This window comes from Rhinatrema bivittatum, chromosome 15 (assembly GCF_901001135.1).
Source record: "Rhinatrema bivittatum chromosome 15, aRhiBiv1.1, whole genome shotgun sequence".
NCBI classification, from domain to species: Eukaryota; Metazoa; Chordata; class Amphibia; order Gymnophiona; family Rhinatrematidae; genus Rhinatrema; species Rhinatrema bivittatum.
The window spans coordinates 65,052,124-65,070,682 of NC_042629.1; the positions used below are offsets into that span (position 1 = coordinate 65,052,124).

Below are 18,559 nucleotides of genomic sequence, written 5' to 3' on the forward strand. Positions count from 1 at the left end.
CCCAGCTTTTTTTTTTTTTTTTAAGAGCGATGGAGTTGGTTTGTAAAGTGTGAGAGTTTCTGGCATGGTGGCTATTTATATTTCTCTGATTAGCGCAGTAACAGGCAGCTATGGACCATAATTCCCTACCTGCTTTTTGTCACTGGAGGAGGCCTTGCTGCCTTCCCTCTGTCTCGGGCCCATGCATGCTCTGAGTTCGGTCAGTATTTTGGATGCAGTTCCAGGCATCCCCAACCCTTCTGGCGTGAAAGATCCACGTCTTCATTCTTAGCCTGGTCTCTGCTCCTTGGGCCAGCCGGCGTTCACAGCCCAGGAAAGGGGAAGGGAAATCTTAGCCGTCGGCTGATGAGCAACACCTACCGGCTCGATTCAGGGCGCACTCCTCCCTCCCCAGCTTCCAGCGTGAGCTGCACTCTCTGGTTTCCCGGCCAAGGATCAGCACTGGGTAAAGTGTGTGCGAGAGGAAGGGTCCCTGGTCGTCGTGGTGCGAATGAAGGCTCATGGCGCCATAGTGCCTCAGTTTACGCTGGAAGCTGACAGGAGCAGGAGGAAGCTACTGGGCCATACCTCTTTCCTCCCCTCCCCCCCCCCCCCAATTCTTTGGGGGATTACAGGTCAGGACGGATGGATTGCACAGACAGCTTTGCATGCCTTTGTGCAGTAGCAGAGTCCGTTCTGCAGAACAGATCTGTTGGGGGAGACCAGGCCCTGAATTTAAGATTTAATCTGGGGATGGCAGCTTTCTGATGGATGTTCCCGATGAGCCTCTGTGTTGGCCGGCCAAAACCTCCTGACCGCTCTGAGGAGACGACCACGCTGACAGTTCAAACACCCTCCCCCCCACCCCCCCCCCAGGCTGTGCCAGATCCATTGACTGATTAGCTCCGACGCCAGCAGAGAGAGGCCAAAGCTACGTGAAAGCTGACCTCCGACCCAGCAGGGATTAAAATGAGCCTTAATAAATTGTTCAGTGTTGCTTTGGCAGATCAGACCCTCCTGAAATTTGCTGTCTGTAAATGATGCGTCATTGTTTCAGGGTCCCCTGCATGTGTTGCATCTTAGTGCATTAAATGTTGGTGAGAGACATGTTTAAGAGAGGAATTTGGCATCAAAATAGGCTCTTACCCTTAGATGTGTCACCTTCACATTCGGGCACCTCCACGTTTCGTTTGCAATTCGGTGAATGCTGCACCAGTTTTCGGCACTAAATGTTGATGAGAAAAAAAAATATTAAATATTGTTTAAGGAAAGAAATTACAGTGTCAGCGCCTAAAAGGGGCATTTTTATCCTTTTTATTTATTTATTTTTTTAAGAAGGAAAACCGAACACCTTATTGGAGGTTGGGGGTGGGTTGTTTGTGTCTGTCTGTCTGTCACCCAGTATCGTCCAGAGAAACCAGCAAGCGTATTTGGATGAACTTTTGATATTTGAGAGATATACGTGAAGAGTGGAAAATGATGATACTTTGAAAATGTCCTTCCAAAAAAAAAAAGAAAAAAAGCAGCTGGTTTATATGAAGCTTGACTGACGAGGGCCAAAGTACTCATGTACTCGTAGCATTGATTGTATATCTAAGGCAGCAGTGAGATGGTGGAGGGGGAGGAGGAATCATGAGAAAGGGAAGGAGAGAATGGGGAGGCAGTACATGGCGATAATAGCCTGAAGAGTGCTGTAGGTAAAGAATATCTTTGAAAATATCCTGTACTCCTCAGGGCAATAGCTTTCCAATATATATTATATACTTTGTTTTCTGTAAAAAAAAAAAAAAAAAAAAAGTTCCTTCCCCCCTTTTTTTTATTTTGGGAAATCAAGCTTCCACTTGTGAGTTGATTCTGTGGCGTCTATACATCGTCTGTTAAGTGTTTAGTGCCATTCTTCTCTGGGATTATTTAGTAATCCTGTGGTATAAGAAAGCTCCATTGTGACTCCAGATGAGCCGGAAGTTGAGCGACGCGAATGTCTGTCCAAGGGATTATAGCGGAGCTGGCAGTCTAGCCCGACTGTTCCAAGTCCATGCTCTTTAGTCACTGATGACCTTGGCCAAGTTCCTTGGTTTCAGTCTGCTCAAATGTCAGAGCTAGGTGTCAAAGAGTATTCTTTGTGGATCTCCAGAGCTTTCTTTGCACACTGTCGGCCTTATTCAATAGTTTTTATTTCCATGGGCACTAACTAAGGGTGAGGGGCAGGGGCGGATTCCGGGTAAAGATCGGCCCGGGGATTTTCCCCAAAACCGGCCCAGAAAATACCCCGTGGTCTGCCAAGCGAGGCTCTGTCGCGGCCGTGCTCGACAGACCACGTGACCAGAGCCACGTGATTCCCGCGATAGGCCAGTCCGCCCCTGGTGAGGGGGTGGGAGGAGGGAGTCTACTTTGAAGAAGGCCCAATGGTTCTTGTTTATGGGTCGATTTTTATGGTTTAGTGATTGTACCTGGTATTCCCCTAATATATTTGCAAGAAAATGTAAACTAAAAAAGAAGAAAATAAAGGGACCATTTGCGATTTTGTTTGTTTTAAAATGTAACTGACCTATCCAATAAAGAACATTTAAAACAAATAAGATACTATTCATAACTTGTCATGATGGCGAGTCTTCTCATCTTACTCCATTGTCAGGAGATGGATGAAATAAAACCTTAACGAAGTACAGGAGAACTCAGTTTATAACAGGCCTCAGATCCATGGCTTTGAAATAATCATGTCCAAGTGCTGAGATTAGATTGCTTTCTTTCAAGCCACGAGTTGTGCTTTTGAATGGGGGCTGGGAATTTGGAAGTATTTTACATCTTGTTTTTTACTCCTTGTTGATACAAGCTCTTTATGTTTGTATTGAGTTTGGTAAAGGCAATCCAACCTTGATTTACACTGAAACGATATGGGAAGATAGCATGGGTTTTTATGGAAATTCTCTGTAGAATCCTAAACTAATGCATGATTTCCATAGGGAAATGGCCAACAATCTTCTAGTATTTATAGGGATGCTATAGATCCAAGTAGACTTCTACAGATGTATGTAGAATACCCCATAGGTCTACTAGAGAATTTTATTTTAAGTTTTTATTGAACCTAGAGTTCAAGAGGCACTAAAGTCTTTCGTCAAAAGTTATAGGTATTCTTAGGACTGCTTACTAAGACATCATTCTTAGGACATGATAAGATTTTCTCATCGATACAGCACAGGAGGATAGGCTTGGTGCAATGGTTCCCAGACCTGTCGTCTTAACTCTACAACCAGTTGGGTTTTCAGGACATCCACAAAGACCTCAGTGCACTTGTTTACCAGCAGCAGGGAAGAAGTGCTGCACTCCTGCCTCGGTGAGCACCCGTCACTTAGTTCCAGGCTCATCATTCACTAGTGCAGTCAGGAAGCGGCTGGATGCTCAAGAGGTTTTAATGGCTTCCTAACTGAAAACAAAAGAGAATTCCCTGCGGCTGCTAGTTCCTTTGCCATGCCATAGTCTTGAGAGCATTTGTACCAATCACTAACAGGCCGATACAGTACAGGCCACCCTCCTGAATCGCGAGCCCAGGAGAGTGGCCTGTGCACGCGCCGGGAGAGCAGGCGTTTGCCGGCTCTCCCGCGCGTTTTTCTGAATCGGCCTGTAAGAGTAATTTTAGAACGGTCTGTGCTGGAGTAAAGTCTGCCTATTCCTTATATGCGCAGACTTTACCCCAAATTTTCACAGCAAACTTGTACGCTTAAGTTCGTTTTGAGAAGGTCTGTGTTTAAGTGCACAAAGTTACCCCTGTTCTATCAAGGCTCGTGCAGATTAACTCGCGCACACATCCGTTTTATATTTTTAAAAAGTACGCGCCCAACGCCTCTCCCCAAGTTTTCATGAAGGTGTACGAAAAATTGGGTTACGTGCACATAGCCCCAGGCAGTTTCTTTATTCTGTTGGCCATTTACTTTCATACAATTTTCCAACTCTGCTTCTTTTTGCCATTTCCAACAAGCTCGTAAACATATTTCGATAATTCAAAGTTGCATCTGAAGAAAGCCAAGTAAAAACCCATCGTTGGCAGCGCTGCCAAGAGTCTTAACATGAACAGTGCAAACGAGCCGAGGGTCCATCTAGTGCACCAACTTTTATTTATTTTTTTTAAGTCTAGTTTTACCTTTTTCTTCCTCTGCTTCTGTGAAGAGGAATCGCAGCGTGCAGAGAATGCGGCTTCTTCCCAGACCAGTGTGGAGAGCAGAACCCTGTAATGTTCACGGATTTTAAAAGCCTTTCACTTGAATAAAACCTGCATGCCACAGTGAATGAAGGGGCAGCGGGTGGCTTACACAGAGCGGCAGTAGCCACCACCCTCAACTGAAGGCTTGCTGGGCAGACTGGATGGACCATTTTGGTGTTTATCTGCCGTCATTCACTGGGGGAGTATGTTTTATACCACCATTCTCTTATTTTACGGCACTGTGAATTATGCATTCAGAAAGTGCATCATCGGAAGTTTAAAATATTTAGCTGAAATTCTTTGTTCAAAAAAAACAAACCCCAAAACTTAAGAGGCTACTTTCATAAAGTAGCCCTGCGATGCCAATTGGACCTAGCTAGCTCCTGAGGCAGTGCCCTCAGTAGCAGGCGATTAATCATTTAAACAAGCTGCAGGAACTTGAGAAATTAAATTGTTGAAGGGAGGTGCTGTGGTATTGTACATCGCTCCTCGGCCTTCTTTTGCTGAGATCAAAGCATAGGGCTGAGGGCTGCCCCTCCTTGGATGAGATTGAGAACCTGTATAATATTTCAGGGGGGTGGGGAGTTGTTAATGTCCTGCCACTCACTGGAAACACAATGTTATGATCACTGCTAAACATAGGAACATAAGAAGTTGCCATACTGGGTCAGACCAAGGGTCCATCAAGCCCAGCATCCTGTTTCCAACAGAGGCCAAAACCAGGCCACAAGAATCTGGCAATTACCCAAACATTAAATGAATAGATCCCAAGCTCCTAATCCTTATTGATTAACAGCAGTTTATGGACTTCTGCTCTAGGAACTTATCCAAACCTTTTTTAAACCCAACTACACTAACTGCTAACACTTAACCACATCTTCTGACGAATTCCAGAGCTTAATTGTGCGTTGAGTGAAAAAGATTTTTCCCCAATTTGTTTTAAATGTGCCACATGCTAACTTCATGGAGTGCCCCCTAGTCCTTCTATTATCCGAAAAAGTAAATAACCATTTCCCATTTCCCCGTTCTAGTCCTCTCTTGATTTTATAGACCTCTATCGTATCCCCCCTCAGCCATCTCTTCTCCAAGCTCTACAGCCCTAACCTCTTCAGCCTTTCCTCGGGACTAGTGGCCGGATCTAGCAGACTGCAGTTGCATGGTGTGGCAGAGCGGGGCTTTGATGCTTTCATTCAGATTGGAGGAGGGCAGAGGTGGGGGGACAGCTTTTGGCCACTTGGTGCTTTTGTTCCCTAGTGTACTTTCGGTGACCCTGCGCGGGCATTAATAGGATTGCAAAGGCTGACCCTTGGTAGACCTTTCCATTACAAAGCAGCCCCCTTTTTCCTCCCCTCTCTTTTAAGTTATTGTGCCACAGAGCTGCTGTTAATCTCACTCCCAATTCTAAAGAAAGAAATCTGCATACAAATTAACTTTACCCTGGGCCCCCCATTGAGAGCAATGGCTGCATCGTTTGTATGCTCTGATATTCACATGTGCAAGTGAAAATCTCAAGTGGCTTTGTCATAGTTCAATACAGAACTTTTATATATTTTTTGTTTGATCTTTCTTTTAGCTTTTTCCATTGCTTCTTTTCACCCTCTGTTTTCTCTTCTTTTGATGATGCAGATATAGTCTGGTTTTTTTCCCTCTTGCAATATGGGATAAGACGGCTCCATGAATACTGTAATATTTTATTATGGTCATGGGTATTTTTTTTTTATCATCTTGCTGTTTCTGTGGCAGCACACAGAATACTTCAGAATGTGAATTATAAGCATTTGGGCTGGATTAAAATGTCTTGGTGTTCTGGAAGTCTTCCATTATTTGAGGCGATAAGACAGCTGTGCAGGTCCTGGCTTTGCTCTTCACGTGAGGGTCTTCCCATGTCTCTGTAAAGCTCACTGATAATTTTGCTCCTCCTCTGTACCCTCCTGATCATGTCTCGTGGACTCTGGTTCCCGGTTCCATTGGACCCTGCATTTTCTCCTGGACTAAGTCTCCAAGTTTACTGGATTCTGGTGTTAGCTCCGGACTGCTCTAGCCCTATGGGGAGGAAGGCACAGCATGACTTGGCAGCTCAACCAGCTAGCTCAGAGGGGAAAATAAACCATGCCCACCTTGTCAGCAGTACCATCTGAGCAAGGCGCGCCATCGCCTTTTGGAAGATGTTGGAACCTGCAAGGAATCCAGTTTTCTCTGGGACCAATACAAACACCAGAAGACTAGAGTGCAACACATTGGTACGATGTCCTATTAATGTCTCGCTATCTAGCAATTTTAGAACCAGACACTCAGTCCAGATTCTTATCCCCTCCCCCCTGACTTCCTTTCATGTTGTTTGGGGGGGGGGGAGGGGGGGTAACCTTCTGTCTGTCTGTCTTTGCCAGAAGGCTGACTGGGGGAACTGGTCCAAGTAGCTGTTTTGATGGGTTCTAGGCATCAAAGGCTTTATTGCTTCAGATAAGGGTGACAGATCTTGTGACAGCAGCAGCAGCTACTGCTGATCTCATCAGCCCACTTCTTGTTTTGGATACATTGCGAAATGAATTAAGGTTTTAGTGAAGAAAAATATGGCAAATACATGGTTTTTTTTGGGTTGTTTTTTTTTTAAAGAACTACTCGTCAAGCGCAAGTTTGCATTGCTGGGGTAAGACTCTTATAATGCAACCATTAGTAAGATTTTTGCTGAGTAAGATGAGCCATGTGGGCCACTATGTGGACTCATGCTTTCCAGAACTGGGGAAGCTTGATGCAGGGCCAGTGCTTCCATTAGGCAAACTGGGTGGTCGCCCAGTGCAGGGAGGGGCTAGCAAAATCCTGCCAGCAGGAGGACCCGAGGGGTGCAGTAGGAGGGAGCGCTATGCAGGAGCTGCCGTCAATAGGTAAGTTGAGGGATGGGGGTGCACGACCGAAGATTGACCTAGGGTGCCAAACACTCTTTCACCGGCCTTGGCCTGTGGAAACACTGCCCACTTCCTAGAAGGATTCAGTTTTCAGATTATTCCAGTCAAGCATTCCATGTTTCTTCACGACACAGGAGTGCTAACTTACTGTACACCAAGCTGCTCCATCCAGTTTATATATGTACATGCACTGAATTAACACTGCATTAGTGCACATAAATCACCAATTGTCATTGCTTTGATGCGGATGCTATCCAGCTAAAGCATGCATTGCCCTGGGTCTGGCTAACAAAGACCCCGAGGGCTGTAGTAACCGCCTGCTGGAGGAATCAGTTTGATGGTTGCTGGCGTTGACACATTAGTCTGAGAACGTCTTCCCCAGGAGTGCTATAAGTCAAATGTAGGCCAAGGAATTCCAAAATGTGTTCTCCCTTTTCCCAGCTCTAGAGGGCAGTGTTTCAGTGGCTGTGTTGGTCTTGGAGAAAACATGGAATCTTAGTAGATCGTGATACCTTTTAGTTGCACCAACAAGAAGACAGATGATGTAGGCCATGAGCTTCTGAGACTACCCAAGTCCTTTCTTCTGAAGGGGAGACCTAATACGGTCTCGAAAGCTCAAGTTACCTACAATATCTTGTTGGTGGTAATAAAGAGCATTGTGGCCTGCCAAGCTTCCAGCCCCTCCCCAGTGAGCCGTCTTTCGTATTTACATGGTTGCATGCAGACTTTGAACAGGAACCATCGGGCAGGCTCTCGTGAGAAAATGGTGGTAGGCTAGATCCATCGTGGCCACAGAAGATGAAAAACGAAAGACACTTCCAACTTTGTACACTCTCAAAAGGGGAGAGGGGGCAATTTTTCAAACCGCCTACGTAAGTGCAAGACCTTGTACCCAACTTTTAAAGGGACAATGTATGCAACTGAAAGATGCTGAGAGTACAGAGAACCCGTGCATTTCTACACCTGCTTTTGAAGTGGCTAAAATCTCTGGAAAATACACTCTACGTGCGTTATTTTCTGATTCTTACTGAAACCCCCACCCTCCCGGGAATGCTTCCCCTTAATGTGGCTAAATTTCTGCATACTTCTAGCCACATTTCGAGGAGGGGATGAGGGTGGGGAATGTGCACTTTTCAGACAGCCAGTTTACCTGGGTAGATCGTTTTGAAATTGTTCCTTCCATCTCAACAAAGTCTTGAATGCTCACCAAGGGTGTAATGTTTTTAGGCTTCAATATCCTTTTTCTCTGAGATTTTATGGTTTGGTGCTCGTCCTTTCCCTGTGGGCCTGAGACAGAAAGTGGGAATGAAGCCCTGCAGCTGTGGTGGTGGAGAGGGGAAAATAACCTTTTTAATCCTAACGTTATCTTCTTCACTTAAGAGTGTGCAGAAATAGATTGCACTGCTGTGCGCGCTGGGAGAACATTTTAACTGCACCATCTCTTTGAGTCATCCAGGTTGATATGTCTTTTTTTTAAATGGCTTTGCCCATGCCTCATCCTTAAAACGGAAAGCAAAAAGCTAAACTCGGGGGTAGAGCGTTGAACATGAGAGAGACGAACACGGCAGCACTAAAATGGATACCCTCCATCCATTGGTCGTTTATTTTTATTTTTTCTTTCTTCCTTCCTTCCTTCATTTCTCAGCCATTCTTCACTTAAGAGCCAGGATGAGCAGCAAGTTGTGATCCTGTTGTAGATCCATGCAGGGAGGCCCAAAATCTTGCTGTCACCTAGTCCCTGCTGTTCTAGATAACCTGCGCCTACTAGAAATTTGTCCAAAATTCAGCTAATTGTCTGGCTTTTCCTGACCCTCCAAAGAAGTTGTTCTGTTTCTTTTCACTGGATTTTCGTTTCATTTCAAGTTTGGCACGTTAGTTTTTTCCCCCCAAGGCGAGTCTAGCAGGGGAAAGGCAGCCGCCATATTTCTTCCTCCAGTTCTGCCCATATAGGTGTAATACTCCTAGCCTGCTCTCCTCAGCCCAGTTGATTAGCCACTTGTAGGAAGTAACATTGCATAACATGAAAAGGCTTGCATGTCTAAAAATGGAAAACTCTGGAGAAATGCACTCAGATTTAAATCTAGTCCTCAAAACGTCTTAAATTATTTTTTTTGGCTTAATCCACGAGGTATGAGAGCGGACGCATTGACTGAATTACTTACCTGATGGACAATTGCACAACTGACTCAGAGTGATCAGGAGCAACTGCTTTTTTTTTTTTTGCTGGGGCTGTGATGAAGTTAATCCTCTTGCCATCCGAAATGAACAAAACGGAGCAGCTGAGCTGCTGTTCAGGTTAATTTTAAAGAGCCAAATCATGAGGGTTTTAATTTTGCTGTCATAAATCAGCCAATATTTCATAGCCAGGAAATCCCCTCCAGACACCGCTCCCCCCGGCAGTGGCAGCCTTCAGCTGAAGCAACTGCAGTGAAGTGCCACCTGCCACTGAGGTCACCCAGAGGTAACAAGGCAAGAAGCCTCCGGGAGCGGCCCTGACTCAGCAGGGATTAACTGCCTCACTGGGCCCCTGCCCCCAGCAATTTTCTGCTCCGTAAGTTCTTGAAAAGAAAGTGTGTCTGGTGGTAGGAGTGGAGGGGGGGGGGGGGGGGGGGGGGATGCAGAGACGTTTCCTGGACATTTTCCAAGATGAAAAACTATCTGTCCCAGAACTGAATTTTGAGGCATAACATTTTGGGGTGGTTTTAATTACCTAATTAGGACTCGTTAACGCAACAGTGGTAGGGCTGCTAATCTCCCTTGTAGGCAGGTTGATTTCAGTCTCTCTCTCTGACTTTGGCCATGATACCCTCATCCACAAATATATATATTTTTTTAAAAGCCCCTCGTAAAGCTTTTGAATGCAGGCCGGCTATCTGGGCTACTCATGTGGCAGGCTAACCAGTTGGTCGAGCCATTCCAGAATTTCTAGCCCTGGCCCTCCAGTCGCTCCTTGCTATGGGGGAACCTCCGGTGGCTTTCAGCTCATACTGTACCAGTGCACGGCACCTCCAGAAGTCCTGTGCAGGACGGCGATGGAGAATCTTTATGGGCACAGGGGCTGGCAGGTGGGGGGTTGGGCGCCAGTGCCACTGGGACTTGCTCACGTGGGGCGGACCAATGGGGAGTTTGGTTGGAATAAGATGGTGGGCTGTAGGGCTTCTGTCTCTCTTCTCTTGGAGGCGCGTCAGCAGGCGCTGAGCGGCCCTGTCTTGTCGCCTTGTTGCTGTCGCTGTTCTTCCTCTATACTTGCAGGATTGCATTAATGCCCCTTACGTCATTTGGCCTCCCCACCTATCGCCCCCGTCCCTTTTAGCATCACAGTACTGAAAAGTCGGAGGAGTATAAAAACTCCGGCAAGTTGTGCACAGTTCTATGGACCATGCGGCTTTCATTACTGACAGCAAACCAGTCCGACCAGCCTCCTGTACATGGGGGCAGTACCTGTGCTTATCCAGTGTTTCGTTGTCGATTAGTACCTCTGAGCTGAACAAGAAGGTCTGTTAGGCAGTTTATTTTATTTAGGGGTCTCTGTTTTAAACTGCTTACTCCCATCTTTCCGTTCTAAGCATCCCCCCATCCCATTTCCAAATCCAGTTTGATCCCTTAACAATTGTAGTGACACATATCACTGTAAATATTTAGCTTCAGATTAAGTCAGTCCTAAACCTGTGCAACATCAGCACCGTAGGCTACAGATGTGCTGTCATTTTAAGTAACGTGAAAACATTAACAATATCTGTCATATTGTTGTCATTTCCATCCAAAAAAATTACCATTTCTCGTTCACATTTTAGTGTATGCCAAATCGTTTTAGCACATACTATCCGAAACGAAATGAAACTACTTCCTACCTTAGGCCTGGAACCACTCCATTAATTGAAGTGTCATACTTGAATGCTTTGGGTTTTCTCCGAGGCTGTGATCAAGAGAGTTAGTGGAGGGGGGAGTTTAACATGCAGAAAGTAACCGTAGAGATGGGGTTTTTAGACTGGACTAGACTATGGCCAGAGAGGGAGCAAAAACATCCCAGCTCAGGAAGTGTATTCCAGGCGTAGGGTGCGCTTTCCAGCTTGCTGTGCTGTAGGCCTGGAATAGTCCCCCTAAGCTGGTGCATGATGCCCTCGCTTTCTCTCTCTAATCCAGCCTTCAAGCCCTTCTTTCTCGGGCTGCTTTAACATCTTAAACCCCACTTTCTCCTGATCACAGCCTGGTTGGTTTTAACCGTTTTCTGAATCAGTGAAACTCCCAGAGTCTCTCTTGTCTTGACTAGACCGTAAGCTCTACAGAGAACGGGCCTCTCTCTCTCTCTCTTGCGTGCTCGTACAGTGTTGTGTACATCCAGTAGCTATAGAAATTAGCCGTGATATAAAAGAATGCTTCTAAGTTTTTCTTTTGTTTCTCCTGTCTTTGATGCAGATCATTCTGTGGGGTCGAACGGAGAAGTGCCTGAAAGAGACCGCGGAGGAGATTAAGCTGTTGGGGACAGAGTGCCACTACTTCATCTGCGACGTAGGGAACCGGGAAGAAGTCTACCGGCAGGCCAAAGCTGTGCGAGAAAAGGTTGGTCGTGTGAGGTTTTGCGTGTGCTATGAAGACCTTGCTGCGGCATGGCGGTCATCGTAGCTATAAAGTCCGGATGTTTTTATTTCATCCCGGCTGAGGCCCACAGAAATTAACAACAGACCTAATTAGCTGCAGAAGTACATATGTCCATCCCGTATGGGCAGCACGGGCCCACTGCACTTTTTGGCCAAAATGGGTGGCCAGCAGTAGGGAGACACCCGTTGGTAGAGCTTGGCCAAAAGACTGCTTGCTTTGCAAGAAGCTGACAATAAGTTATTTTAAAGTTATTCAGAAGGCAGCATAACTGATAATTTGTCTGAAGATTCAAAATGTATATTTTTGTGCTACTAGGGAAGATCTGAATTATGTCTTTTATATAACGGCCACTTTTCTTTTCTTTTAGTTAAGATATTATTGAAAGGGCGAATTTCTAATTTATTTTCAGATAAAATACCTGTTTGTTTATTCCTATATCACTGCAAGCACTTTATACCAGGGCTGTTCTTTTCTGACTAGAAAGCCGAATAGCCTGCTTGTAATATTACGTTGATCCAACTGACAGGCGCTGCATTGCCGATGAATTTAATATGCTGCCATCAGTTTATCACTTCGTGCTGTTCAAAATGTAATGCGCTCTCAAAATATTGACTGAAGATGTCAGCGAAGTCCATATTGGACACGAAATCATATTGCCCAGACCCGGGGGTGGGGGGGGCGAGGGCGTGGCCTGGGACAGTACCATTGGCCGCTGTCCCGGCGAAGCGCCCGCCGGCAGTCGGCTGGCATGCGTAAGTTGCTTCTGCTCCCGAGGAGCAGTAATTAAAAAAAAATAAAAAAATTTGGGGTAGCTAATTGGGATTAGGGGTCGGAGTGGAGAGGGGAAAGGGAAGGAAGGCTAGGTAGGGGGGGTAGGGAATTGAGGAAAGCCCGATTGCGTCACCGCGCGTACTCTTGCAAATATTCGGCCCCCCTGTGCGCGCTGCCCGCTCATGCACACGTGGATTATAATATCTGGCGCCTGTGCATGCGGCCCACGGATTTTATAGCATGCACACGCCGGCAAGCGCATGTTATAAAATCCGTACGTCCATGCACACTCACCTTTCAAAATCTACCCCTTTGTGTTTCTACCCCATCCTTCTAAACATTTTCTCAGGGTGATTTGCGAAATAAGGCATAACACAGCACATTTATAAACAGGTCCATGATATGAACACAGAACACCACCATTACTAACCTCTGTCCTTGGCTCGCTGGTGGGCTGGCCAAATGTCAGCCACCTTACATAGGATGACACATCGGATGCAAAATGCTTTCTTCACTGAGAAATCTGCCTGTCCTCTTCTCTGCAAGTTACCAAGACAGACCTGAAATATAAAGAAGAGAGCGATGTGGGAAAAACTGCGGTAAAAGTATTAGTTACTGAAGAGGAGAACCAGTTCCTAGGGCTGTGCACTGGGGTTTTATTATTTCTTTTTTTGTGTGTCTTTTTCATTTCTTGTTGGGTTTTTTTTTTTTTTTTGCTTGATTTTGTTTTTAAAATGGTTTGCTGTTTGTTTTGTTTTTTTCCCCCCTAAATCCAAGTCAGTGCACACTAAGGGGGTCATTTTCTATCCCTATCGCACGCGAAAAGTCCCTTTTCGCGTGCGATAGCTATATAGGGGCGGAGTCGGGGGCGGCATCGGGACCGGAAGAGGAGGAGTCGGGGCGGACGCCGCTGAAACTTCGCTGGTGGCGAAAAGGGAAGATTCCTTATCGCCGCCAGTAGCGCGCCCAATAGCACCACCTTTCACGGTGGCGCTATTGGGTGCGAAAGCCGGCAGCGATAACACTGCGGTGGTGCGATCGCTGCCGGCTTTCGCAGGCCCGCCCCTCCGCCCCGTTACCGAAGAATTCACAAACCTGTGCGAAGATAGAAAATCCAGGCCTAAATCCAGTAGGCGCACCTTAACATGAAACAAAAAATAACAAGCTTTTGCTGCTTTTTTTCTTTTGTTTCAGGTTTCCAAGAAAATGAAATGAACTAGACGAGGTCATTGTCCTTGTCTATTTCTATGTTAAACAAATGCACATCCCTACAAGTACCGCTCTGCTATTATTTTCTATGTGAAATATCAGTGCTGTATGTGCCAGATTAGACTTTTGAGGGTGCTATTATATAAAATTGGCATTAAATACATGCTCTGGGGGTGGAGGTGGGAGTGAAGAGTACACCACTACCTACCACAGTAACCGAATTCAAGAAGCACGGGATAAGAGGATCCTTAATTGCGAAGAAGTGAGAGAAAATGGGTGATCACCTGTGGCTTTATGGCATTGGAAAAGAAAGTTCAATATGGCCAGACTAGATGGGCTTTATGGCCTGGTCCTTATCTGTCATCCTATTTTTTGTTCTAAATTGGCTTTATTATTTTTATTTTTGCTTTCTCCTTTCTCATTTGGGCCATGCCAGAGGGACCGTAGTCTGTTATCTGCTTCCAAATGGAAACCAGCAGAACTCGCGTTCAGAAGGCAGGCAGGAGCTCTGGACCTTAAAACGTCCCTAATAACCATTGTGGGGAAATAGCTGCTAAACCTTTGGGGCATATATTAAAAAATGCCTTAGACTCCACAAATCGTTTGCATAAAAAAGGAGGAATTCAGAACTGAAAACATAGTTTTTGTAGTCTAGAAGGGCCTATTTTATTTTTTTTAAAGAATCTCTGACTCACCAGGGCCTACAGCAATAGATCTGAGGTGTCAAATCACTCAGTGGGCGTGACAGGGACAGCATTACAAATGCAGACCGGTTATGATGCTTATTGCCTTTTTTTTTTTTTAACCAATCAGCTTTGATTTTGTCCACAGGTGGGTGATGTCACCATCTTAGTAAACAACGCCGCAGTGGTTCATGGGAAGAGCCTGATGGAAAGCGACGACGATGCTCTCTTGAAATCCCAGCACATAAACACTCTCGGGCAGTTCTGGGTAAGAAATGATGCCAAGAACTGGTAGTGTGACTGGATGAGTGTCTGTCATGGAGGACCGACTTGAACCAGGTTCTGTTTTGTTATTTTTTTCTTCCCCCATGGAGATGTAGTTCTGATTTCTGTAAGACTACAAACCAATGGATACAAGGGGGCAAAACAGTGGTTGACAGTGTGTTCAGATGGCATCTTGCATCTGAATGTATTACTGTCGTTGCTAGGTATGGTGTATGCTAGACAGCTAGGCCCTATTTTAAGACGAGTCAGGTAAGGTCACAATGGCAAAAAAAAGGATAAATAAATTCCTAACTGGGGCAAACTAGCAGATTGAAAATAAAACCAGTTCCCCTGCTTTCAGACTTGTTGCCTCTCATTTTCATATCGTACATTTTACAAAAGGTGCACCATGGTTAATGGTGCAAAAACCCTTATCAATAGTGATAGCATGAACAATAAGGAAAATAATCCCTTAATATCTGCCATGACACACAAACTGAGAGACAGAGGCACAAAAGATGTTCGGCATGGTGTCTATAGACTATCCTTTGATCACATCCTGCTACTTGCAACAGCAGCTGACTTGATTGTAAGTCCCTGGGAGTCTGAGATGTGTCTTGTGCTGGGACAGGAAGTGTTCTTGGAGATATAGTTCATAGCAACAGCAGGAGCTATCCAAGATGAGGCAGGAAGGTTCCCTGGAGTAGAGCAGCACTTCAGCACGGAGCTTCTTAAGCCTGTCTCTGTGACCCCCCCACAACAAATTGGGTTCTTAAAATATCCTCTTTGAATATGCATGAGGCAAAATTTGCATATACTTGTCCACTGGTGCATGCAAATTTCTCATGCATATTTATTTTGGATCTCCTGAAAATCTGACTGATTGTGGAGTCACCAGGACAGGTTGGGAAGCCCAGCTCTAACTACTGGCTGCCATTCCTTCTCATATGGGAAGGAATAGCATGGGGATAACTTGAATTTGGAATATCAGTCAGGATTCCATGAGTTCTAATTACAGCTTTATCATTGATTCTCTTTGTCCTTGGCTGAGCCACTCCATCATGCCAGGCCTCCACCACCCACTCATAATAGGGTAATAATTAATCTTGACTCTTTGAGCTCTCCTTTTTGGAAGCCATGATACCAATTTAGAAACCAAGCATATGTATCCCAGTTATGACTCAAAGGATGCATATAAAGTGTGGTGGTATATGAAAAAATAACGATAGTTATAGGAATGGGCCTCCATGGTGTTGAGATTAGTTTTTGAATATTCTATAAGCACAAAACAATGTGGTGCCCGGAAAACTTTGTAAAAATAAAGATGCCCCAATATTTATTTATTTTCAATTGCCACCCTGTTTATGTTCCAAATGTCTCTTTCCGTTCAGACTACCAAAGCGTTCCTGCCACGGATGCTGGAGCTACAGAATGGTCACATCGTGTGCTTGAACTCCGTGCTGGCCCTGTCGGCTATCCCCGGAGCCATTGACTACTGTACTTCGAAAGCGTCCTCCTTTGCCTTCATGGAGAGCCTGACGTTGGGACTGTTAGACTGCCCGGGTGTCCACGCCACCACGGTCCTGCCATTCCACACCAGCACTGAGATGTTTCAGGGTATGAGGGTCAGGTCAGTAAACAGGACGTAGTGCAGAGTGTGACAGAAAGTGAATCACCCCAACCATCAGGGCCAGCCTGGGCTGGAGAACCCTGCTGTACTCTTGATGTAGCTTTGCCGTGGTCATCAAATTTTTACTTAACACTGCCTTTGATCTGTCTGTTCTTTGTACCTTATCACAGATCTGTTTGTTTCTTTAACTATTGCATCCCATTGTGTTCTGATGGACTTAGCAGTACTGTGCTTAATTACAGTGTTTGCTTACAATACTGGGCCTACTTTGCATTGAAGTAGGGGTAATTTCACTTAATTGTCCTCCAGCAGAAGGTAAAAAAGTGTAATACAAATGCACACTCCAGAAGGTGGGGGGAAAAGAGTAACAAATGACAGCTGGGCGAAGGCAAATAGAATTTTGAGGGGAGGGAAACTACAACTTAGACCCAGCCTCTTACACTGGTAGAAATTAATCTTTTAATGGAGCAGTGTAGTTGACCTCAAAAACAAATTTTTTTTTTTTTTTTTGGCAGCAATGTTGCTGCCACTGCTCAAGTAGATTTAGACTCCCCCATTCTATTGTTCTGTGTACTTTTTAAGTGCAACTCCCAAATGGTCATAGTTGACTCCAACATGATTTAATATAATCTGCTTGAGAGGTGGCAGGGAAAGTTATTTTTGAGTAAAATGCTGAGAAGGAAACAAAAAAAAAACTGAAAAGGTATTAAGTGTTCGTCCTTATTAAATGTGAAAATTGGTGAGGTTGGTATTGAATAAGTGGAAGGTCTGAGTGTTTTTTCAAATTGTTTTTTTTTTTTTTTTTGGAATAACGATTTGAATAACTGCATCCTTTTAGGTACTGGAAATTGAACCTCAGGTTTTGTTTTTTTTTTTTTTTAAATGGGGATGGGAGGAGAAACTAATCGAGACATGGTACTAAACTGCAAAGTCTGTTCTTGGCATGGAGAGGCATAAACTTAGTTATTTGGTGTCTTCCTTCAGGTTTCCTAACCTGTTTCCTCCTCTAAAACCGGAGACAGTGGCCCGGAAGACGGTGGAAGCTGTTCAGTTGAATCGGGCTCTCCTTCTCCTGCCTTGGACGATGCATGCACTTGTCATTTTGAAAAGGTAAGTATCTGAGGAAAGCTATGCAAAGCTGTCAGAATGGACCAGAGCTGGTGCTGAACAAGTATGCACAGCCAGGCCGTGCAGCAGGTTTATTAATGTTTCTCTGTGTTAGGAGACAAAGCAGGCTGCTGCCCACTGTTTGACTGATCCTCCTAATATAACCTGCCCTCCCTTACAGCTCTTCCCCCCCCCCCCCCCCCCCCCCAGTTGAAGGTCTGGGCTGAAGCAGGACAACTGTTTTATTAGATATGAGAGAAAGCATTAGGTAAAGGATGAACTGCTGTAAAGCTCTCTCATGTCTGATTGTAGTGGGACTTTTCTAACAGAAGGCAGTTGGGAACAGCTCCTCTGCTTATTTGCTCCTGCAGCTGCCAGCTCCGCTAGCCTCCCGTTTCCTTGAATGCATGGGACCTTTTACATGTACGGAGTTTGGCAACAGCGGTTTACTTATCCCTGTTTTTTGTTTTGTTTGTGCTTTCTTCCACTCCTGACAGCATCCTCCCTCAGTCGGCACTTGAAGAAATCCACAAGTTTGCAGGCAGCTACACCTGCATGAATACCTTCAAAGGGAGAACATAGAGGGAGAGGTGAAAGACACCGCGCTGCAGAAACTAATAGAAGGACCACTCTGCCAGGACTCGACTGTGCCTCCTTGGCTTTCAGCGTGTCCTAGTCATGTGGCTAGTGCTCTTCTGAGGCAAAAAAAAAAAAAAAAATAGTTCTTCCGTGTCACATCCGTAGCATTAAGACCGTTCTCTCGGAGCCGAAAGGCAGCTGTGGCTAATTGGAAGAAGAGTGACATTGAAAGTTTTTTTTTAAATAATTCCTTTTAGAGTTTTATTCTTAACAGTAAATCTGCATGTAGCATTAAGGTTCAATTGTTTTAAAATTACCTTTTGGCTTCAGCGACAGTTTTGTTTGGGGTTTTTTTTTCTTGATCGTTTTTGAGATGTACTACAAATCTTTGGCCGCAGCTCGGAAATTTTATTATCCGTTAACTTTGGCGACAGGAATGGAAATTGAAAAAAAAAAAGAAACCGCAGTTTGCGGACAGGCTCAAGTCTGTTGTGTAATTTGAGTTGCTCTGTGGGGTGACGGTGCGATCCAGGGCACTCTTACCTGCTGTTGGGGCGTGACTGTGTACCAGCGGCTAGATCAGTCACAGTAGGACATGCCGCACCTGGGACTGCTGCGTTAGACCTGGACAACATAT

At 45.2% G+C, this 18,559-nt stretch overlaps 1 protein-coding gene across 1 annotated transcript in view; it reads left to right on the top strand.

The window, feature by feature from the left end:
- DHRS3 (dehydrogenase/reductase 3) overlaps positions 1 to 18,120 on the top strand; it is a 26,350-nt gene extending 8,230 nt beyond the window's left edge. Inside the window, exons 2-6 of the mRNA XM_029578863.1 lie at positions 11,497 to 11,640; positions 14,491 to 14,610; positions 15,998 to 16,236; positions 17,221 to 17,346; positions 17,841 to 18,120. Coding sequence (XP_029434723.1) covers positions 11,497 to 11,640; positions 14,491 to 14,610; positions 15,998 to 16,236; positions 17,221 to 17,346; positions 17,841 to 17,925 — 714 coding nt within the window. The 3' untranslated portion in view covers positions 17,926 to 18,120. The remainder of the gene's footprint in view (positions 1 to 11,496; positions 11,641 to 14,490; positions 14,611 to 15,997; positions 16,237 to 17,220; positions 17,347 to 17,840) is intronic.
- The last annotated feature ends 439 nt before the right edge of the window (positions 18,121 to 18,559 follow it).